General features: G+C 36.2%; 1 protein-coding gene across 2 annotated transcripts in view; it reads left to right on the plus strand.

Annotated features, from left to right (window-relative positions):
• The window catches only part of TRPM3 (transient receptor potential cation channel subfamily M member 3), a 217,943-nt gene that overhangs the window by 107,643 nt on the left and 84,968 nt on the right, over nucleotides 1-25,332 (plus strand). For both annotated transcript variants that reach the window (XM_072404162.1, XM_072404163.1), the window contains exons 5-7: nucleotides 304-428; nucleotides 3,373-3,544; nucleotides 18,127-18,301. In XM_072404162.1, the coding sequence (XP_072260263.1) occupies nucleotides 304-428; nucleotides 3,373-3,544; nucleotides 18,127-18,301 (472 nt within the window). The remainder of the gene's footprint in view (nucleotides 1-303; nucleotides 429-3,372; nucleotides 3,545-18,126; nucleotides 18,302-25,332) is intronic.

Raw genomic sequence — 25,332 nt, forward strand, 5'->3', positions numbered from 1 at the left:
TTTTATGTTCTATTAGCAAATTATGGCTCACTGGGACAAAAAATGTTGGTAATACAAAATGATACAGTTACAGAAAAAAAAATGGAAAATTACTCAATCGGGATACTTGCTCTTTTTTTAAAAGATATATATAACCCCAAAGCTTTTTAAGTGAAATCTAGTGTGATTATTAAAGTCATCCCTAGCCAGAAATATTTAAAATAATGTTTAAATAGTTTACAAATTCAAAGTGAGCATTGTGCAAACATATTTCACTTATGTTATTTGTATTATGCTCTATCATTTATAATACCAATTTTCTAGGTGTCATTCGCCATGTTGGTGATGCTTTAAAGGATCATGCATCAAAGTCTAGAGGAAAGATCTGCACAATTGGAATTGCACCTTGGGGAATAGTAGAAAACCAAGAGGATCTCATTGGCAAAGATGTAAGTCATGTGCTTCTGCTATAACGCTATAGTGTTTTATAATTATACATCATGATCTGCAATTATTTTCACTTATTTGTTTGTACAGATGTCTAGATTGAAAATGCCAATTAAAATATTTTTTCAGTACAAATCAAATCAGTACAAAGGAGGTGGGGAGGAAGGCGGTGTTACAGAAGACTCATTGTTTTCCTTCCCACCTTTCTTACATTCTACGTCCACAGCTTTCTCTTCTGACAGCTGAAGGGGGCGGGGAGTAAGGCAATGTTACAGAAGTCTCACTGCCTTCCTCCCCATTCCCTTCAGCTGTCAGCAGAGAAAGGCAGAAGTCAAGTCGGAAGTCCAGTTGCAAGTCGCTGGGCAAAACCCCCAAGTCGAGTTACAAGTCGTTCATTAGGCGACTTAAGTCAGACTCAAGTCCAAGTCGCGCGACTCGAGTTCCAACCTCTGCCTAAACCACATCTGATATAGTAAGAATAGCCTAATGTATTTTGCCCTCAATAACACAATGCTGCTTTACTTCCAGAAAGTTGTGTGTTTTCAAGATTCAGTATAGTTAATGTGCTTAACAATTAACCCCCTAACCGCTAAGCCCGTAATTTCTCGCACTAAATATTTTTGCTATTTTGGTTAAGCCCGTATTTTTTCGCCTACACTAAAATCCCCACTTACCTGGTCCCGCTGTGCTAATCCAGCGTCGGTTCCGTGTTCCAGCGTCGGGTCCATGTTCCAGCGTCGTCCTCCAGCGTCGGGTGTCCCTCTCCTTAAAAGAAAAAGCCGGCCGGCTTAGAGGAGAAAGCCAGCTGGCTTTCTTTTCTAAGCCAGCCGGCTTCCTCTCCCTCCTCTCCCTGTCCCTATCCCTATCACTGTGCCTCTCCCTGTCCAGCGTCGATCGCTGGACAAAAAAAAAAAAAAAAAATACTCACCTTCTCCCTCCGCTCCTCCGGACACGTCCTTCCTCTTCTGTGTTCAGCCGGCGAGTGCAGAGACGATCACCGGGGTTTCCCGGTGACGTCGCTGCGTGCGTCGGCGCGGGAGGGAGGCGGGGCGGCAAATTCAAAATTTTGCATTGAGTTCCTTTGTATTGAACTCAATACAAAAAAGCTGTATTGAGTTCAATACAAAGAAATCCTTATATAATATATATATAATTGTATTATATATATATTATATAAGCTACTGTACATTACATTTTACACTTTTTTTTTTTTTTAACTTTTTTTAAAGATTTTTTTTTTTTTATGTTTTTTTTATGTTTTATAAAAAAAAAATTTAATTACTAAATTTATAAAATTTTGGACATATTTTGGTGAGTTATGCGGTAATTCGGTGAATTAGAGCCTACAATCCAAAATAAATTTCCATGCAAAAAATGTAACACTTTTTGCATGGAAGTTTGGAAAGAATTAGAATACCCGGCATTTGCGTACGCGTCCCTCGGCGATTCCTGATGATGCGCGTGCGTGTGCCCGTCGATGAGGGTCGTAGCGGAAAATTCAAATTTTTTGTATTGGATTTAATACAAAGTCCTGTATCCAATCCAATACAAAATAATAGAAAATATATTTATGTGGTTTTGTCTATAGGTATGTGACGGACACTAGGGAGGTGTTTTAGAAAAATATATTACTATACATTATACCGAATTATCGCATTTTCAGTATTTTTCATTTATTTATGTGTTCTTGTTTAAGCTGATTTTTGTGTTTTTCCTTTAATTTTATTAAAAGTTTTTTTTTTTTTTTACATGATTGTGTGTTTCAAACATTTTTTATATTCATCATATCTACTAGAACCCTATTCGGACATATTTCTGTAAGTTACAGGTCTACAATTTAAAAAAAAAAAATTTCATGAAAACCTGTGACGCTTTTGGAACAGAAATCTAGAAATCAGTGTAACGCTCAGGTGGTTAAAGAACAAACTGTTAACTGCATACACTAGAAATACATGTAAACCTAATTTACACTGTGTACTGTGTATTTTACTTAAACTGGTCCAAACCCTTGTAAATGCATTTAGGCTATATAGCTATAGCTATATAACCTAATGCAATTACACATACAAGACATCTATATTTACCTATTTTCTTGATATTTTAAGATGGGCAAAATAAAAATACCACAAAGGCTTTTTTTCACTCTGTAAAGTCTAATAGAACTAAATATCTGTAATTAGCAGGTTTATTAGGAAAAATATTAAAATGCATAATTTTAAATGCTTTCTTTTTCTTTTTTTTTTGCAACCCTAATTAGCCTGTAAATCTGACAACCTATGTTTCATTAATAACTGTGATAGCGTACTGCTGACTTCAGAAAATTCTCCTTTGAGAATAGTCTTAAAAGTACTTTTTATTTCCCTAAACCTGATAGGATATTAAAGTACAATTACTCCCATCTTTGTAAAGTATCATGGAGATTTCAATCTCTAACCTTAGGTGACTGAGGCCTTTGATGAACAGAATATACCTTTTAGTCGTCTTCTTGATAACAACAATTAGGTGGCTTGTATATTGTTTTCTACTTTGTGCACTTGCATTGCTTAGTCCCTCAAAACAAAATTTAGTGCTCTATATTTGCATGTGACTAGGCACATCCAATGACTAAAACTTAAGCTGGTCAACACAGGAAATAGCTATTGGTTTATGGGGAGTGGAGAGGGGAGCTGTGTCCCTTGAAGTACTGAATTTTTTTCAAGGCAGAAACAAAGTTTTGTGGCAAATTACTTCTTTCTTATCAAAAACTGGGAGCCAGAATCATAAAATGTACATGCAGTACCCACTTTTGAGGAATAATCTGAAAACAGGGAGGGTATTGTGTGTTGCAATTATCTGCAGTGTATTATTTACTATGCAGGACTGGATTAAGATAATGCATTTTTTATCACATTTACAGTACTTAGGTATTTCCTTTTACTAACATCACAATTTTATTGACTTTTAAAGGTAGTGCGGCCATATCAAACCATGTCTAACCCGATGAGTAAACTGACGGTACTGAACAGTATGCACTCGCATTTTATTCTTGCTGATAATGGGACCACTGGCAAGTATGGAGCTGAAGTCAAGCTAAGGAGGCAACTGGAAAAGCACATATCCCTGCAAAAAATTAATACAAGTAAGGGAATGAGTGTTATTGTATGGCATGGAAAACACTGTCTGATGGTGTTCTGTATTTTTTAACTAGCAGATACATTTACCCAATTACATTTCCAGAGACTTAGATGTCTAGGAGCAAGTCTTCAAATCTTTGGCCTATCCCTGGAGATTATAGAAAAAGGTCAACTGTATCGATTCTTTCCAAGTTTCATTACTGTAGGAGTAGCTGTACATCAAATCTTAGGCAGCCATGGGCTAGCAATTAGTTATAAAAAGATAACTGTGTAGGATGATGACTACAGCAGTTGTATAACCCCCAAACAGCAGCCATTCTATGAACAGTACCAGTCTCCATTCTGATGACGCACATTAGTGGATAGGTCTCTATCTTTTATCTTGCTTAAAAAAGAATAATGTCCAACATGAATAAGCCCACACAGTGTTCTGCAGGTTATAACTACAGGGTATAACCATTTACAGAAGCACAGAAATGGCAGTTTAACATAATGGAACACATAAGCAACGTATTTCTATACACGTTTCATGTTTAATAGCCGTAACGGACCCAGATAGTCTAAAGTAAATATCTAAGTTCTATGTAAGGACCAATGGGTAGAGAGATCAGCCTATACTTTACAGAAAACTTGGGGATTTTATGTAAATGTTTTGACCCATATATGAATCTGCTGATTATTTAGAGTTTTTTTTTATCAATGATAATGAACAATGACAATGATTTTTTTAATACATTCAATTAGAATTTTCCAGGTTTGTGACAGGCTTGCTTTAGGGCAGGGGTGTCAAACAAATTTGGCCCGCAAGGTCCTTATTTTTGGCCCCCCAGAGAATTCGGAAGGTGAATTGCATCTGGCCCACCTGCTACTACATATTGCAGCGAGTGATGCTGCTACTACAATTCCCAGCATTACTCGCATCATTGTTGTTCTGTTCCATGGACGGAAGTAATGCCAGGAATTGTAGTCTCGGCATCACTGGTGTGGGAGATCCCTGCCCCTCCCCGCCCCCTCTCAGCCATCACAGGAGATTGCAAAGGCAAAAAGCAAAGTAAAGCAAAGGCAAAGGAAAAAAGCCGGCTGCTTGTCTATAGGATGCTGTAGCTTTCCTGTCACTATAGTCTTGTAGTGCAATATTCTCCCATTCATGTCTCATTAGCTCCAGTCACTTCTGTGTCATACTCGGGATATATATAAATAAATATATGTTTAGCATTTTTATTGTTGGTAGATCATTTTGCATTAACAAAAAATGTTTGAGTTTAAAATTAAAAAAAAACTTCTTAGGCCTCTTTCACTGTAGGCTTGTTGGGATTGAGTGTTGGACGGGACCTCTTTGTTTCTGTATCTGGTGAGAGAAACTTCAATTTTTTCAGTGGATTTCTGGTTTGGCCCCCAACTTGATCAAAGTTTTTGATTTCGGCCCTCTGTGTGTTTGAGTTTGGCACCCCTGCTTTAAGGCTTCAGAGTTAGTTTTTTGTCTTATTAATACTGTGTACAATTTATATATTTATGAATGAAAATTATTTTTTACACAAAATTTATCTTGGGTATGTGAATTTACTTTAAACAATTTGCATTGATGATTTGTAAGGCATTGTGTTTGTATAAATCAATTCACAAATGTAATTACATGGGTTACTGGTCTATAAAATGCCACTGCCTTCTGGCTTGTATTAACTGAATTTTAAAAAAAAGGAGCTATTCCAGATGAAGAATATACATATCACTGTAACAGGAATGTTAAAATTATATTTAAAGGTGAACCCCAATAAAATGTATTTTCACAACTCAGCAAAGGAAACCTGTATTTAGGGAACTTTTTCTATGATGTAAAGGGAAACTCTAACTTCCGATAATATCTTTGTTTGATATGACAATAAAAGCTGGTGCAATGGTGGTATTTTTTTTTGGTTTAATAACTTGTAACAGCCACTAAGTTTAGCTTGAACTGGGCATGTACACTTTTTGTCTCACTGGTTCCTAATTGGTGATTGCAGCTACAAGCCATAGAGAAGGCAGTGAGTCAGTCACATAAAACCTGTCAAAAAAGTAGAGTGGTCACTGTAATATATATGAGATAGCTCATCTAAGATTTGCAGCACAATAAAATATATAAAGCAATGTGGCCGCAGTAAATATTGTGTGCAGGACTGTAATTATAGATTGGCTCTTTCTCTCATTCCCTTAGATTATGGTTCAGAGTCTGATCTGCTACCCCTTATATGAGGGAACTCACAACTGTATTTAAAGCATTGCACATAGCAATTGTACTGTGACCAAATATCCCATTTCCAAAAACCAGCACAATGAATGTAGACTGACTTCTTTGTGTCTGATTGAAGTTGTCTGCAAAGTGTGATAAGTATTGTGTTCCTGCATTTAACTATCATAAAATATCCTTTCACCAGTCCGTTCATTTCAACAGATATCTTCCCATAAAATCATATGTGCATTTAACATATTTTATACATTTTAATAACCTGTAAAGGCCTCCATTGAGTAGACACTCAAAAGCCATGAGACTGCTGCTGGATGCTACCATCTTGGATGTCACATAAATAGCCCCAACAAACCTAGAGCCACTAAACCAAGTGACACTATAGCATTCTTCTATGCTCATTTCCAACATATAGGGAAAATTCATCAATGTTAATGCACAGATGGTAATTAGGCACTACCATTGGAAAAGATCGCTTTTAACTGGCAGAAGAAAGGGGAACTGTAACTGCGCTAAGAAATCAGCTTTTTATGGAATTAGCTTTTACTGGAAAGATCAAATTTCCTACCAAGTTCAAAGGCACAGTACAAGTGGATAAAAGTCATTTTGAAAAAAAATACAGGTAGACATTCAAAAGACGTTTTCTCTGCTTTTACTTTCAATTTTTTTAAGTCGTGATAGTGTTTTTGTGGTTTTCTAGTTCCTTGCAAATATAATGCATTATTAAACATTTACATTTTAGTTGTTCCTAACTTTTAGATTTTTAGGTTCTCTGTTGCACAGTGCTCCTGTCACATATAATGGTTGGATTATTACTTGATATAAATTGCTAATGTGCTACTAGGGGCTTGTATAGAAAAGCTAATGCAGCAGGCTTTCAGATGAATGCAGTTTGCATTTGAAATGAACCGCAGTTTCTTCACACCCTATTTTAGTCTCTTTACTGCCTGATGGAAGTGTTTTGAGCTCTTTTTTAATTTTTGTATTTAAATTGACTTGCATGTAAAAAGAAATACAAATATCAATGTACATAAGCCATAATGCAGCATCATTGATGGAAATTTGGTTAATATCTTTGTTAGGGACAGTTTAATGATGTCATGGTCATATGTCTTAAAACATTTCACCTGCCCCTAAAACACCATGACCATATCATTTACTATTATCAATCAATAAATCTATTCCAAACCTTCAACCACTCTTTCTGTTAAGATTTCTCAACACAGCACACAGGAAAAATAGTATGCATATGATTGTTCAATTTTCATTACATTCAATGCATTCCATTGGTGGTCCCAAAAAAAAAAAAAAACAGTAATATCATGTTCTATTTTTTTTCTTGATGACTTGTTTTATACTTTTGTATATATGTTGTGTATGTTTACAGAGGTATAGATATGTTTTACAATGTGTGTTTGGGTCAAGAAGACACCAATGTATAATGTAATTAAGCAATTACATTAAGTAAATGCTACAAACTACTAATGTTTTAAATACAAATATGTGTCTTTGCCAGCAGATACTGGTGGATACCAGATAAGGAAGCTTATTTATCAAATTAGCTATTTCTTTTTGTACATGTATTTCACGCTATGCCAAATTCAGAATATAACAATTAATTCACATTCCCATGCCAGATAGGCTACAAGGAACAATTATCTCATTAATGATGAGTGTTTTACTCCTTTTAAAGTGTATAATAACATTTTTAACTGCAATTTCAGAACAAAAAGTCTATAAAAAGCAGACAGCAGCTAAAATCGTTTCCCTTCATTTACTTTATTGTTTAAAGTTATAGCTTAGTTTTCAAGTTATCCAGTCATCAAAGAAATAAAGATTTCCGGGACATTTAGCTATAGACTATTTTTGCTCAGCACATAATAATTTGAGTTGTTTTATAGTTGATACCCATTTAATATTTTATACTGCATTTGCACAATAAAATATGTAGATCAGCCACCAAAATACAAATCAGCCACTGTCTAAAGTTTGCATATACCTCTAAATAGTTTTACCACGATGGGCAGGCTTAGTAACCAATGGTGCAGCAAAAAAAAAAAAAATTGGGCGACAACCTTTCATGCTTAAAGTTGATTTTTGTCCAGTAGTCAATAAAACATAAATACCAGAAGTACAAGTGGCTACCTGCTTTACATATTGTATTGTATATAAACAGTTGCTTTGGAGCATGTCTGCAGTAGGTAAATCATCCACTGGCCCTTCTCCAGCCAATGCATCCAGGACATTGACGTATATTTAACTCGGGGATCTAGTGGGTTTACCATTATCAAGAAGAAGCATAGGAATACTGCAAACATACATATGGGTAAAAGTAATGCATAAAGAGAACATAGAATGTGAATTGAATGTAAAACTATATAATGTGCCCAAAATACTTTTAAACCGAGATTATGAAAAAACACATAAAAAGAAAGAGGATTTAGTGATATAGGACCTGGATAACTCATCTGATTCTACTACTGAAAATAGGAATGTTAAAGTATAAGAAATATTCCACTTTTAGGTTTATATGACCAGGCATGTTATTATTGCAGAAGGGACCTGTGATGCCAATGCAATACCCCTCCTGTCTGACTGCTCTGGGTATCTGGTAAAAAATCTGCACTGTGCATGCATACCCCAAGATCCCACGTGTGCCAGGAATGAATTAATGTTTATTTGAATTTAAATGTATGCAGCATTTTGATAGCTAGCCCATACGATAATGTCATCCCGGACCAGCCCATCAAGATAGCTGAAGATCGTCAATAGGAAAAACAAAAAACTGTTTGCAGTGGTTAGCTTCAGGCTGCGCATTATCCTGGAAATTTGGATTTTGGTTAGATAGGAGAAGGTGAGATACCAAAATTTTGGTGCAACAGGAAGAGCATTGCCACAGATACCAAGGAACCCAACTATTAGATGTGCAGGGAAAATGTTTCTTAAGCTTCCAAGCCACATATATAAAATGGCCACACTGTGTGGCTGCTAACTGAAGGATAAATATATACACTTCAAAGGAGACAGGCTATGTTAAACACTTCAAAGTAAGAAATACTTATGCGTGAGACTGGCAAGAAAATTAAATAATACTATGTTTATGTTTGCTGACACTAAACGCCAATCTGTGCCACCTCATGTCAAGGCAAACATTAGTAAACTACTAATATGATTTTCTTTTGACATAAAAGTATCAATTTGTGCTAATGCAAATTACTGTCGCAATAACAAGTCAAAGTCAAGGTCATACACCCACTGATACTTATCTCTACATTATTACTGTAGCGCCTAGATAAGGAGATGTAACAAGTTTAGTCCTAGTTAAAAGCTTCAGAATATATGTTGCTCAGTATGAGCTCAAAAGCTCAGTTTTACTTCTAATTACAATTTATAATATTCATAACAAAATCATTACCACTAACTGAAGCTTTTAAACTTTTCACTTAAGAACTAATGTTTTTTTTTTATTTAAATATACGCAGCATTTTAATGTCTAGTCCACAATAATGTCTTCGAATTCATAAAAAGGATATCAGAGCTGGCTTTAAAAAAGAGCTATGGAAAAGTAAATCAAATTCAAAGAATTGAATTAATTACAATAGATAGCCTACATGAATCGTGGTTAAAAGGGATAAAATGGTAGTTACTATGCTAATTAGGTTATACATATATAAACTTGAAGGAAGTATATTCATGTGTTTAAATTTAAGCCACAGGGGTAAAAAAACACCTTTTAGTGGGGCCTGTCCTAAAATGCAAGGGTTAAATATTCATTTTTGACAAAAGAAGGCTTCTGCCTACCCCTTTGCCCTTTTCGGGCAGCCCCTTGGTTTCCTCACCAGCTGTCCTGCATTGTACCTGATGACATCAGAGTCTGAAGGTTACAAGTGAATAAAAGGATTTGGGGGGACATGTCACATGGGAAAAGGAAGCCTACAAGAGCGAGGGATCTTACTCTTGTCTGGGTCAAATTCTCAGAATGTCATATTGCCATTTGACTTGTTAAAGCCTGTTTACAGTCCTAAAGCCAAGAAAACAGGTTTAAAAATCAAATTTCTAACACCTAATGCTGTGCTTTATATATGAGTAACTATTTTTTTTTGTTGTTTGTTTATTTGTTAGCAGCAGTATAACCCCCATAAATTTTAGTTCCACTTGTTCTCCTCTGCAAATTTTTTTATTATTTTTTTTACCGTTTATTATTTTATATTTATATAGCACCATCATCTTCTGTATCACAGTACAGAGAAAAATATAGGCAGTAGTGAGTAACAATAGTGTATACTTATATAATAGAAATATACAGCAATACATGTATATTAATACGTACCTAAACAATACAAAAGGAAAACACCAACAATATATGCTTGGGTGAGGTAGAACCATCACTACAAAGATGAAAAAAAAATATTCTGTGTAATATTTATGTTTTAAACCTGGAAACAGTCATAAATATTATTAATGGGTCTGAGAAATGCTTCTGGCACTGTATTTATGGCTGCAAATGTTTCTGCTTATTTCAGAATCCAACCATTTTAGTGTTAGGGGATTCAGGACTGTCTATCATTTTTTAGCTGAGGGATATTGTTAAGGGTCCCAGAATGGCTTCAGCTAAAGATGTGTACTAGACTTCTAGAGGAAGGAGGGAATTTCCCTCTAGCACTAAAAATTAAGGAATTCAGGACATAACTTTAACTAGGTTACCCTACAGTCATTCTGACATGTGAGGGTTGCCAGCTATATATACGCAATTGTCTATGTCTTTTTTTTACGGGGAGGACCTGAACAGTGATTTGTGAACACATGATTTGTATATGTACATGATATATATATATATATATATATATATATATATATATATACTGTATATTGACACTGATGTACCGTAATGTAATTTTAGATATTATTATCAAACAGAATTTATATAGCGCCAACATATTACTCAGCACTGTACATTAAATAGGGTAGAAAATGATAGAGAAATACAGACAGTGAGACAGAAGGAGGAGAAGACCCTGCCCCAAAGAGCTTACAGTCTAGGAGATATTATGCACCTTCCTTACTAAAGTATGGAGAGGGATGTTTTTTCAAACTCTCTTAAACATGATTATGCAGATTTAGATTATCACTAAATTTACATTATTATTCACAATATTATTATTACATTCGTTATATTCACCTTATACATTATTTCTTTTCACAACCTTTTTTTGTGCTTTTTTACATATATGAATTAGGATTGGTATTTGATATTTATGTTTAATTTACAGCTAATTATTAAAATGACTCTTTTGGATATTTCAGCACTGTGTGGTTTAAATACTTTTTCACTGCTCTATGATCCCGTCACATATCATTGTGTGAATGTAATATATTCTTTAGGTATGCTAATTTGTATCTTAACACAAGAACAACAGCATCGTAGAACTGTGATGAGGTTGCAGTACAGTTACCGTTTCCCCAAAACCAAGAACTGAGCCACCCATAAGCTTCATTATTTTCTGTTTCTTGCTTTTTTTCAACTGATCATTCTTTCAGAAACAGCGAAATTCAATGAAGATGATTGATTAAAACACAGCTGTACACATTAATAATAAACTCCCTGGTAAATTTCTTTTCTTGACCTCTCAATAGAGCTTTATTTTGGAAAAAATTTAATAAATTGCATGACTGACACAGAATGCAGTAAATGTAAATATCCTGCAAGCACAGCACCAATAAATTCCCGGCCTCAACAGCAGAGGAGATCAACAGTTCGTGGCCCCTAACACATCTTATTTCTAATAAAATAGCAGAAGGATTTTGAAAGAACAGAATCAGCCTCATGTGGTTCGAGGAGAACCGAGCTACATGACCAAAACATGGTATAATTTCACTTTAACCTGAATGGAAACAACACTTGGCAAGACAACAGTTCTTGAAATTTCAGTGCAACAAACAGTATGGGATCTTTGTTTACTGGATTTCTTGCAGCTCAAAGGGGAAATTTGGGTGTATTAGCTAGATGTACTGATTTTTTGGTTTTGTATTTTTTTCTCCATGCATTCACTTAAGATACATCCATTCCACAACTAAAGTTAATTGAAGTGAACATGTGTCGACATTCCATCATACCCAGGATGATGTTCATATATTTACCTTTTCCTGCAACACATGATTGCATGTCTGAAGTGGACATAGAGGTTTACTTTACTTCAATGTGCCAGGATCTCAAAGCAGCACATTCACTTACTTAACATTTTAAACCTAAAACATACATACATTTTTATAGAATAGTATCTAAAAAACATTTATGAGCCAGTATGTTGGCAGATGTAGATGCAGTAAATTTTATAAAAATATGGACTCCTGGCCACCTTGCATTGTCCTAATTAAAACCAAATGAATCAATGTGAAAACATAATTACAGCATCAAAGTGGGTAATCAGTTTGCTTACTTAAATGATCATTTGTGATTAGTATGAACTAATTGAAAGTTTTTTTTATAGTCAGATTTAATCTATTTATATCATAAGTAATTAGAAGGAATTATTTTCACATTTAACAGGAATACCTTTCTTTTCCAATCTTAATGTTTTTAATTTGATCAGAGCCGGACTTTGAATTTCCTCCAATACTGGTTAAAAATTAGAATGATGTAGCAAGACTGAATAGGTTGCATTTATTAAATAGTAAAATATGTTTTTACTTAGCTATATTTATAAAAGGAGGAATCATTCTCTCAAACATTTCCTCGCAGGAATTCTATAGGTTCATATGTTGTGGTGCAATGGCAAGAATGGATTTCCACCAGGGATTGTTTGAGGGAATATCAGAGTCCCTGTTTTAAAAATACAGCTCCTAATTAATATAAAGCACAGAAAATAATGTGAAGTTTACTTTCAGTCACCCAACCTTGACATTTTTTTAAAATTCTATTGATCCATATTTCTTAAATAGTTTGCAAAGTAAAAATGTCCTACACCTTCGTACATCGACCGCAGAATTTGCTGGTTACCTATGTTAATTGAAATTTAAGAGTAATAAGAACTTTTTTATTTATTACAAACTGTCAGATGAATACACTTCACATGTTTAACTGTTGTTTTAACAGTATCAAACCTGTTTTAAAATATTTTGTTTCATTCATTATAAACATGCATTAATCATTTAACAGATGACCATTTCTTTATTAACGGAAGTCATGTGACCCGTGGGCTTCCCTTTGTCATCCTATGCCTGAGAATATATGAAGGGGGCTGGGAAGGCAAAGGGACGTTCAACTGTCATTACTGACATCTTGCTCAACCATCATTCCATCATTAGCCATCTCAAAGTGGGTCTACGTGATGCTTACTAATAAACATCCATAAAATGCTTCATTCTACAAAACCTGGAAGGCATTACAAAATCAGTGAATTATAAAGATTACCTGGATTTATTTAAATATACTTTATTTTGAACCATTTCCTGATACTGATTGTGCAAATACTGTCATAAAAGTCTGGAGATATTCATGGTGTGTGCTTATTTTAGCATCAGACTTGTATTGTATTGTATTGCTTCTCGTAACTAATGCATAATACATTGTTTTCCTTTTCATATTGCAACCTTTTTTGTGTTCAATGACACGTAAACAGATGTAATTTTTAAAACTGAGCAGATGGAAACATACCCTAAATATTTCTTTTAACCTAAAAAATTGCATATTTGCAACTGCTTATACCAAAGAAAAAAATAATTACATACTCTTTCATTTTCTGTCTGAATAGGAATTGCAAAACTCAACAATGAAGTACAAATTGTTGCCACACACATTTATTTTGTATACATATGTATCCAGAACCAATTTAAAACAAGAAGTTGGTGCCATGTGGTTTGATCATTAGTAAAACAAGGGAGCTAACAAATAAAATCAGAGTAGAGAACTAATGCATCAATTGTACTGAAAATTTCTTGCCTATATCAGGACATGAAATGTATTTGTTAGATGGTGCGTCAAATCTTTCTGACCCGTATAAACTACAGTGTCAGTTGTTACAGTGTGTCCTTTTTCGTTAATCAAGTTTCCATCCTGTACAAAGCAATTTCATTTCACATTGGCATAGACTGCCAGTCGCAATGCACTTAAAATGTATGTATGTATCTGTTAAAATCTAACATATAATAGACTCAAAGTAAATGTGAGTTTTTCAAAGTGTATTATTAAATTTATTTAAATTATAGGTATTTTACAGAAAATGTTTATTATTTGATGTAGTGGTCTGACTGTGATTTCCTAAATTAGAAATGCAGTGTTAGTGAAGCCCATAATAAATTAAATCTTCTTTTTGGTAGTATAGTGATTGGATTCTTGCCATGATTTTCATACTGTCTGTACCTGGTCACCCTTTCAATGGAGGCACAGACAGTAGTAAAAGTAGCTTTTTATTAAAGTGGGGTAGTGCTAGAACCATATTTTTTTTGTGTATAATCCTAATTTTCCGTTCTGCTGACATGATTAAACAAGTGATGAAGCATCACAGAAACAGGAAAAGAAGATACCTTCTCGCTCTGGGGACACAGAAATAAAACCTTCCTCCTTACGAAATCTGGAAAAAACGTTTGAACCTCCCTAGCAGTACATTTCTGTCTGGATTAATATATGTCTAAAAGCCGTACATTGTTTTTCATGAAAATTTATTTTACAGTATAATAAAATAGTTTGAGTATAATAAACTTTGAAAAACAAAATCATGTAAAAATAATAAATTAAATAAACAAAAAAAAATATTATACTCACTCACACTAATATATATACTGTAAAATAAATGTTCTTGAAAACAATGTACTGTTTTTACACATATAAATACAATGTATTGCATTAAATACAGTTGTTTGTATTAAATCAAATACAAATAGATTTTGAATTTCCCGCCCCGCCCTGCCGGCAATGTACACATGCACCAACATCACCGGGAACTCCCCCGGTGACTCATCGTGTGCGGAAGATGCTGAAGGAAAAAGAAAGAAGACAGGGATAGACAACGCGGGACACCGGCGGATCAGGTAAGCGCTGTATTTACTATCTTTCTACTCGAGGTTACCGCTAGGGAGGTTAATCCCATATGCTGCAGTCAATGCTGGCTGTCAGGACACTGACAGCCCCCATAACAGTTGAGCTGCTGAGACAGGGACTGCCTATAATTGTCACTGTTGCTGGATAGCATGGCCTGTTAGAGGATAGAGCATCCAACATTTTAGAGATCCTCGAACAATGGTGGTGAAGTTTGATATAAACATGTAGAAGAAATAAGTGTGCTTACACTCATTAAGGTATTTTTTTGAATCCTATAACACAACCTTAACTCCCAGAACAATTCACAAAACTAACACACCAGGATTCTTGGTATAATAGTTCAGTTTGGCAAAATTGGTGTCACATGACTGGAGAGGTTGGATACAGCCTTCTTCTGTTATTCTCACATTTTGGCTAAGCAGAGCCTGGGGTCTCAAAAAGCAAAACTGACGGTTTTCACTTGACAGAACATTAGGACATTTCACCAAAAACTTGTTTGTCTTTTCCAATCACCATCAGTCACATTGGAAGGAAAATCTTGAATTTCCCTTTTCCCCAATTATTTTCATGCATTTCAGTGAAAGGCCTCAACAAAGTTTTAATGAAGAAAAAGAGATATTTTCCCTCCTTGCTAAGTCTGTAGGACCCTGGTTATTTAAACTGTTAAAGTATAATAGGTGATGGCTGTAACCAACCAACTCTCATGAAGGATCACGGTGGCCCATCACCATAGGACCTGTCTGACTGGGATGTCCCTACCAGGAGCAAAGGCTCCCACCGGCGTAGCTTGCAGGATCATTTGGGCACTCAAGCCATTCCACCTCGACAAGGTGGCGATACCATCAGGAATGGAAAAATGTGTGAGAGTGGTTGGCTGCACTCTCTGCCCTTTACTGGGCACTCATGGGATTATAACCCCCTAAGACTCACCTTATTCACAGATTTGCAGGATGACTTGACCCCCCTGTCCCTTCAACCTTCTTTCAAATACAAATGTACACTATAAACTGGGGTGTACAAATGTATTTGAAGGAGGGTTGAAGGTGTGGGGGTCAAATCATCCCTACAAACCCATGCATAAGGAAACAGGTCCTGCTGTCTGTCCTCCGTAAAAGGGGTACACCCTCTTCACCCTATTATAGTCAAGACTGTGCACACAGACAGAACAGCAGTGGGCTTCACATGGGCTCCCAGCCAACTGCCCCTCTGGGCTGCCTACACTCATATTTATACCTCCTGGGTCATGTGATGCCATCACTCTGTTGTGTGGGTGCCAACCATTTTATAGCAATATGGGGTGTCTTAGCTGTGCTGTGTGTGAATTAGACATGTTTGATGAAAAGTGACAGTGACGTGAATTTTTTTTATGAGGCCTGTAGGCAGATTTATTGTCACCTGCCTGATGTGTATGGACTGCCTGCAGACATGTTATGAGAGGAGCAGACACTTCATTAAAACCAGGTTCACCCCACCATCTATTTTGTACTAGTCCAGCCTTCATCTGTTCAGCAGCCAACAGACCCAGCATAACAGACCAACCCATCTGACAGCATTGGGGGATTTTTATACTATCAGTGTAATTCCTGCATTCATCCTCTATACATAACACATACAGAGCTCAGTATAAATGGAAAACAATTGTTACACTCAGAATTCTGTCAGAAAGCATTCAGACACCAGAGTTAGAGCTGAAGTTAAACCATCTGCCCCTCCATACAAGAAAGTGGATGGCTCTGTTACCATGGTGACAGGCCACTTAGAGGAAGCCCAAAGCCATCTTGTCATGTGAGCAGTATTTACATGGCAGTGGGGAGTTTCTATCCAGTAGAAATGTCTGTAGGGCTTCTGTGACATTCATGGTCTAGGTTATTCTAGGGTGCTCTGCTTTTATTTAGGTCGGGGGTAGAGTGTTTGTTTTGTACGGTGATATTGGGGAATCAGGTCATGGGGGATACTAGTATTATTGCAGAGTAATTTGTGTCTAGATCCAGGTATCAATGGGTACATTATGGGTAAGTCATAATAATGTGCAAGCAGTCCATGCATCAATATGTACATCAATAACAAGTATGTAAAAATATAAAAGATATAATTAAAGATAAGTGGAAAGTCTTTTACCATGAGCAATACAGGCAGATGGTAATTGCAGGAAAGGACAGGCGATGTCTCTTCTGCAATATGTGTTCTTGCCTGCTTCTTTACCACCAAGCTGTGAATATTTGTGCATGCAGCTCAGGAAACAGGTCAGCAATGACATGGGAAAAAATCCATAATCGCCAATGCAATGAAGTCTGAGCCTACACACATTTTAGACATGATATAATGAAGGGTTTTTGATGCTACTGTATGGCATTGCAAATAAGAAAACCTCAAACACTGGTGTTGAAGTTTGATATATACATGTAGAAATAAATGTACATATGTGCTTGTGAAATTTCATGTGACATCCACCCATTAAAAAAGTTTTTAAGCTACAAGCCACAGAAGAACAACACAATCAAGCATAAATAGTGTTATGGGTATACAAATTTCACAATCTAACATAATATACGGAGTAATTACATTTGAAACAATAATTTATAATTACCTACCCAAAAATCAGCATATGGCCCTCCAGCGGATACAACCTCTGAAAATTGATTACTTCATTCTCCATGTCTGTATAAACATTATTCATCTTCATGCATAACAAAAATCAAATTCAGCATATGGGAGGAAGGAACCATATGTTAATTAAATGCATTTTATGCAAATACTCTGTATACAAAACACATTTAGCAAATCATGTTACTGTTTTTTTCTTTTATTGTTTGAATAAAATGTTAGTTCAGTGGCTGTATAACATCCTATTTTGAGGATTTCTGTGCATGTTTAAAAGCCAGTGGGTCAGATTGGTATGGTTAATACTAACAGTCATGTAACATATAGCTGAAAACAAATGTGTATTATAGAAGTAAAATGTAAAAATAATGGAGTTGCCACTGCTGTCCATGATTGACATTACTCTGTTCCAATTCAAAATTCTTGAACAAGTATACAGATCAGAAATCAAAGTGTAATGCAGAGAGTTTTTATCTGTATTGCTTTACACCATTGACTGTGGTTTGGATTTACTAAACAAGAAGAGTTTTTTTTTCACTTTGAAAACTAAATGTTCGTAAATAAGGTGACCTAAGGTGTTCATTATTGGTAGCGTCCTCTACAGTTTTCTGTGTGTGTGAATTTCAGCACTTTTATCAATATACTATTTATCATGTGATATACATACAGGAATTAAATAATCTATTTATGTCATGTTGGGACATGGCTATTTTTTTTTGCTTTTATAGGAATTGGTCAAGGAGTTCCAGTGGTGGCTCTTATTGTGGAGGGTGGACCAAATGTGATATCCATTGTCCTGGAATACTTGCGAGATAGCCCACCAGTTCCTGTTGTGGTGTGTGATGGAAGCGGACGTGCATCTGATATCCTTGCCTTTGGTCATAAATATTCAGAAGAAGGAGGGTAGGCTGATATTCTAGATCTAGATATTCTAGTATTCTAATATTCATATGTGATGTATGACAAAATAAACATTTTTAAAGGATCTGTTACTTCATAAATCATTGTCTCCACATAACAAGTAGTGTATCTGTAGATATTAAAAGGGAATGAATTTCGGCAGAATATTCCTTAACTGGAAAGCATATGAATAAAAGACAATATTATTATCTAGTTCAACTGAAATAGTGAAAATAGTCTTACCAGAACAGAATGCTTCACACACACACACACACACACACACACATATATATATATATATATATATATTGTTTGTGCAATTATGTTGCTATTTATTATCATTTTGTTACTTTTGAAGTCTTTTAGCCTGGGGCACACCACAAATACACATAGTGCTTCCTCACGGCCATTTGAAGCAGGTAACAGACTTCTAAAATACAGATTTTGTTCAAATCAATGGCAAAAATAAAAATGAATGTATGATGCTTGTCTTCCTCCAGCAGAAACATTTTTTATATTGTTTCAAAGACCGTATTTTGTTATTATTCTTTTAAGCCTTGGAAATACTTATGTTGTCAGTTTTTGCAGTAAAGTACAAATAAAGCTGTAAGAAATATTCTATGAAAAGAAGAGTATGTTTCTGCTGCCATTAAACCAAATTCTAAATGTCAAAACATTTCACAGGTGAAAATGAATTTACAGCAAAGGAGATACCAAGGAATAAAGTGCATTAAAGACAAGAGCAAAGAAAGGCATTCCTGAAAAGTTAAAAATGAATGCCTGTCAAATACAGCGTTTTTTCCGTTTTAGTAACAATGTTAGCAATGTTTATTCAAGTTTTATTATATCACAATCAGGGGAAGGGGGTTAATATAATGTAAAAATTACACATCCAATTACATGCATAATCTGAAAAAAATGTTTTTTTACTAGAAAATGTAACCTGTAGATGGGATGACCACCTCCAGCTATTACATATAATAGGATTAATTATTAAATATGTAAACACAAGAATAAGGATATTTTTTTCAGCCATGAAAAATGTAATTTTCAAATCTCAATGAACTCTGAACTGAAAATAACTGACACCTTTTATAATAATGATCATTATCTTGGTGCTTTAGATTTGTAAATTGATTAATCCTAGTTTACTACTGAACCTGCATCCCTTGGCCATTTGTAATCATCTAAATGACCAATGTAGATTACTTTTGCTTCAAATGGGTCCCCATACATGTTTAGAACATTTCAAAAGCTTGTTTAAGCAGGTCAAATGCAGGTTGCAATGATGCCAACTGCAGGTCCAATGCACCTGTCAGTGAATTCATAGGAGACTCAAACTAATACCATCGATACAAATGTACTCCAATTTACTTAAATCCTGTGACATCATATTCCTATTTGTCTTTCAGCTGCCCAAGACTGGGTATTTCAAATTAAAGCAGAACTTTCACAAAACAATATTCACTTACCTTTACTTTTGAAAATCCTCAGTCCATTCACAAAACAAGCTCACTGAGTTCCATGCTGTTTTACTATCCCTCCTCTTTCCAGTGCTTCCCGTTCTGTCTAGTGCCGCCTACTTCTTTCTTCTGGGTTCATCTTCAGGCATGTGCATGTGTCCTGGGATATATGAGACAAATATCCCAGAAGGCTGTGAGTTTCCCCTTCAGTCTTTATTGCCACTGTGGTAAAGATGGAAAAGGAGGGATCCTCCCCCCAAAAAAAGTTCAAAAAGTTCAAAAGCGCACATTATTTCCATTATATAGCAGGGATAACCACTCTTTTATATAAGTTAAAAATGTGTAAATTGGTCGATGTTAACCAAATTTATTTTTCAGTTTATTGGATAAGCAAAATAAATATTTATGCATATTTATTGAGTGAAGGTTCCTAAGTCCTTTAGTAAATAAGCCACAGGGTGTCATTTAGGAAAACACATGCAAGAGGTGCTGGAACATCACCTATGAGTGTCAAATCTCAAATTATATATATATTGCAATGACACTGGTGAGGCAGCTTAGGTCATGGGCCCCAGAATAGACTGGAAAAAAACAGATATTGAAATGAGCCTTTCGTGAAACAGTTCAAAATGTATGGTCACAGCTACAAATTCAGCCAAAGCATTCCAGGTGTCCCCTTCATCAGGCTTTGTAGTAATATATGAACTCCAAAGTAAATACATTCAAGGTTTACTTTGAAAGTTTCCATTTTTGGCTTTTGGATTCATAAATTTCTTTTGAGCCCTGGGGAGGGGGTAGTTATTTTGGGGCCTGAAATATGACAACTGTTACTGTTGTTATTTCTATCTGTTTGTCAGTGTGCCAGTTAAGAGTTCGAAGCTGAGGAACGAGATGGGTCAGCCTCCAGGGAGGCCTTAGTGTTTGACTCTGGACTGACAATATTGTATTAACAGGAATAATATACAGCTAAATAACATATCACACATCTATTCCCAAAAAGCTAAACCAGTATAGTGAACAGACCAATTAGCTATATGACATGGATCCCTAGATACATAAAAAAAGTAAGAATTTGATGTCTCGACTCGTTTCGCCATGCGGCTTCTTTAGGGGATCAGTGAGACCATTAACCCTTGTTGACCAATATAGGATTAGGTCTTATTATGAACGTATGTCTATAATACGATACACGGTATTCAAGAAGGAGTATCATGTGAAATCTGCTATTGAGACTCGCTTGTGTGGGAAATGGTAGCAGGGGTCCCTAAATCATGTATCTTTTTAAGGACATCCGTTCATAACAGGCTGTAATCCTTTATTGGTCAACAACTGTTATTGGTCTCAACTGATCCCCTGAATAAGCCGCACAGTGAAACAGGACAGAAGAAGAGACATCGTTTTTTGACCTTTTTCTATGTAACTAGGGATCCAATTTGTATAGGTAATTGGTCTGTTCACCCCATGAAGTTTAATGGTAAAGACAACTCGCAACCTATTGTATATATCACTGATTGGTGATGATGAAAAACCCATAAAATATAAGTTCTTATTGCCACAAAAAAGAACTAGCGCCATCTCCATCCTCTTTATTATTATATACTATACAATTTGGGGTGGCAAAAACTACTACTTATCAGGGAGGATTGTTATTTTACTCCTAAATTACTACTGGTATAGCATTCCTCCACACAATGATCAGCTGACATTTGTACACTGGTAATATGTGTGTTGTCTTTATCATAAAATTTATTGAGACAGGTTTTTTTGGGGCATCTGATAAAAATAAAACTATGGGAATCTTAAAATGCCATATAAATATTTTACAGGATAAAAAATGCTTTTTGAAAACATAATCCTGGAATAATACTGCACTGGGACTTTTGTGCTAAGGAATACATTTATTACAAAAGGTTGTCAGAAATCTCTACTGTCACTTCCTGTTTTAGGAGAAAATTAGAACTGACAGAGTGAGTTTACTGTTGGCAGGGTGATGTCAGCAAATGATGCCGGGTCAGTGAGTTAGTAAAATGAGTGGCATGTATTGGTAAAATGGTGCTATACAGATAGAGGAGCTTCCTATTTGCTCCACTGGTGCAAGCATAAAGAAATTCCCCAAAATGTTATGTTTTAACTAAGAACCTGAAAATTAAGAAAAGTGCCCCTAAATAGGTGGTAGTAAATCTAGCCATTTGATATCATTAGGAACATGACTGATTTTCATGCCCTACCTCTTTCAAAGCTCTGTAACTCCCCTCCAACAACCATCAATGAAAATTTAGACAAGAACTAATTTGGTTTGGATTCCTATTATCTTTTTAATATTATTTTATTATTTATTTTTGGGGTGTGCAAGAAACTCCAATGTCACTTCCATTTCATGTTCAATTCAAAACAGGGTTCCATTTCTCTATCCAAGAACACAGGAGTCCCACAGGATCCCCGGGCACTAGAGGCTAAATGGGGACATGTCTCCCCATTCATTCATCTCTAGTGCTCTGCGATTGACTGGGTAAAGGAAAATCCTGATGACGCTAGAGCTGTCTTTCGGATTTACCTTTCCTCCGCCGATCTCAGAGCACTAGAGGTGATGAATAGGGAGACTTGTCCCCATTTAACCTCTAGTGCCCGGGGATCCCACACTGACAGGAGGAAATCATCCTGTCATTATGGGATAACCTGTAAAAAAATTAAACAAATCACACACATTCAATAAATTACTTTTTTTTTAACACATTTTTTTACTCACGAATTTGCAAAGTTGAATCCTGGGTTTTTCGGGTCAGGTCTATACGAATTTGAACAGCCAACAGGACAACCCGTATTTGAACACCAACAGTACTAATTGCTTACTTAACTTACTTGAATCATAGGTTTCTTGCTTGGTTCAATGCAGTTGTGATGGTATATTGTATGGTAAATGTTCTTCCTTCATGGTGCATGTATCCTGCCTCATCTCCTCCCCTACCCCTAATGAAGCCGCACAGTTCGAGCACGGCTTCCCATGAGAATGTGCCGTCCCGTCCCAGAATAATGTAGAGTGGGGCCATGCTCATCCAGGGAATGACCTGAGGGATTCCCCAATCTCCCTTCGCTAGTTCGCCCAAGGGGAGTGAGACGCCCGGGGACACCAGGTAACACAAAAATGTCACGGCCGATCGATCACCATTCATTCACCATCGGATACCTATCTCCATGACTTTCATCCCCTGCCTCAAAGGAGGGGAAAAAGAATCAGCGGGTCCTTTGCGCCCCCTAGAGTCCCAGAGGTATATTGCAGTTAATTAAAACATGCATGTACAAAATGAAATTACAAATGTACACAATTATTTCAAATACAAAATATTGTTAGGACTTTATTATACATCTCCTCATAAATGTAAGGGGAGAAATGTGGAAGGTAGGGGAGAAAGAAAGAGGGAAGAATAGAGGGAAAAATAGTGACAAAGGTCCCTTATGTTATTGTTGTTACTGTATGGCCCTGATTCTAAATAATGCATCTGATTTAATACCTAGATGCCCCTACGTATACATCTGGTGTTATAACACAATCTGATTTTATCATGAGATCTCCTCATGCATGCACTTTATGTAAAGAAAATAAATAAATATGTATATAAAAATAAGAGAGAGAGGAAAGTGTGTAACTCTTATTGCTTGATCAGTAAATTGTTTGCCTACCCCAGGGGTAATATATCAAAAAATGAAGGACAAAAATAGGAGAGAGAGGAAAGTGTGTAACTTTTATTTCTTTATCAGTAAATTGTTTGCCTACCCCAGGGGTAATATATCAAAAAATGAAAGACAAAAATAAGAGAGAGAGGAAAGTGTGTAACTCTTATTGCTTCATCAGTAAATTGTTTGCCTACCCCAGGGGTAATATATCAAAAAATGAAAGACAAAAAGAAAGACAGGGATTTTGAGTGGCTAAACTTCAAAGTATATATTTACACAAAGGAGAATGCTAGGTTTACTAAACAAAAGCCACCTGACTAAATATTATTCGTAGGAATGATAATTGTCTCAATTCCGACGCAATTCGCACATCGGGCTTCCTCAAGGAAGATGTCAAAACTTTTCAAATGAATTTTTTTTGATGATCAATGAACTGCCTCACATTCATCACTGCCCTAATTTGCTTCTGTTAGGAAATGCTCATCTATCCAGCTACTCCGTGCAATGTCAAATGCAGCAGCCAGGAGAACTGGGATACCAGCAGCCCCTACTTCCCTTTAGATGTGCAGCCTGATGAATTTATGACATCCCCAGCATCTATTGTTAGGTTGTGCACAGCTGAAGGGGATTCTAGAGGCTGATCAGCTCCTGATTCAGTCCTGCACTGCTATTGGCTGCTGGGACTTTATAGCCTCTCTGCTCCCAGTCACCAGTGCCTGTTGTAGCATTTGGCTGGGCTAATCTGTGCTGGAGATTTATCATCTGATTTAAAGTTGCTGACCTTGCCTGTTTCTGACATTGCCAGTTTATGCTGCCTGGACCGACCTTTGCCTGTGACCCCAACTCTGCTTGTGTTTTGTCCTTGTGTACTTCGTTTGGTGGACGACCTCTGCTCCGTATTCTGGACTTGGCCCTGTTGAAATCTTGGCACTGCTATCTGTGAGCTCCTGGCTTGCTGCCAGCCCATTCCCAGACACCATCCCTTGCGCAGTAGGTCCTGGGGGCCACCAAGTGCTCGGAGACGCAACCAGTCTCCCAAAGCTGAGCAGGGGCTTACTAAAGGTGAGGACTGCGGTGTTAGATTGGAGGACTGGTGTCTGGTGGGGACTGGTGCTGACCAGGGCCTTACAGCTTCCTCCTGACATTTACACTGCTGCCAACCCTCGATTAGCAAAATCAAATATATAAAGAAGAGACAGAAAAAGCTGGGGTTTTAGTTGCTGCAGATTCAAAATATATTAAATGTCCAAGTGAGCATACAATTGTGATGAATAATTTACATATCATAGTGTGATGTACATTTCTGGATTGATCACTCCCCTTTTAAATCTCATGGGAAGTGTGACTATTCTATCTATACAAAGGAAGTCCTAAATATTTAAATAGAGGCAGGTATAACCACTTGTGGCCCAATGCGTTTTGTCTACAGGCTTGGAGAGACCTTGATAAGAAACAAGGAAATTCCCTATTAGGTAACATCATACTAGTTTCCAAGACATCCTATATCCTTGGGGAAAAAAATATCATGGATATTTTCTAGGAGTGATATCGCAGATGTGTTCAGTGTGAGGCAGCCAGCATAGACACAATGGTTCCACTTCCCATGAGGTTTAAAATGGAAGAGACCAATGCATGAATGTGCATCACACTGTTATATGTAAATGTTAATTCATCACAATTGTATGCTCACTTACATCTAATATATTTATTACCACCTCTGCCTTATCGAGTATAACCTTTCTTAGCACATCAGGAAGAAAAAGCCAGGAATTTATTTTCACTGGGTGTGTCCAGGGACCCAGAGAGTCATAGTAAACCCATTTAAAAGGGCCTGCACCCACAATTAGAGTGTTTATAACCACTATGGGCCTGATTTCTTAAAGCTCTCAAAGACTTGCA

The sequence above is a fragment of the Pyxicephalus adspersus genome, chromosome 3, assembly GCF_032062135.1.
Source record: "Pyxicephalus adspersus chromosome 3, UCB_Pads_2.0, whole genome shotgun sequence".
Classification (NCBI taxonomy): Eukaryota; Metazoa; Chordata; class Amphibia; order Anura; family Pyxicephalidae; genus Pyxicephalus; species Pyxicephalus adspersus.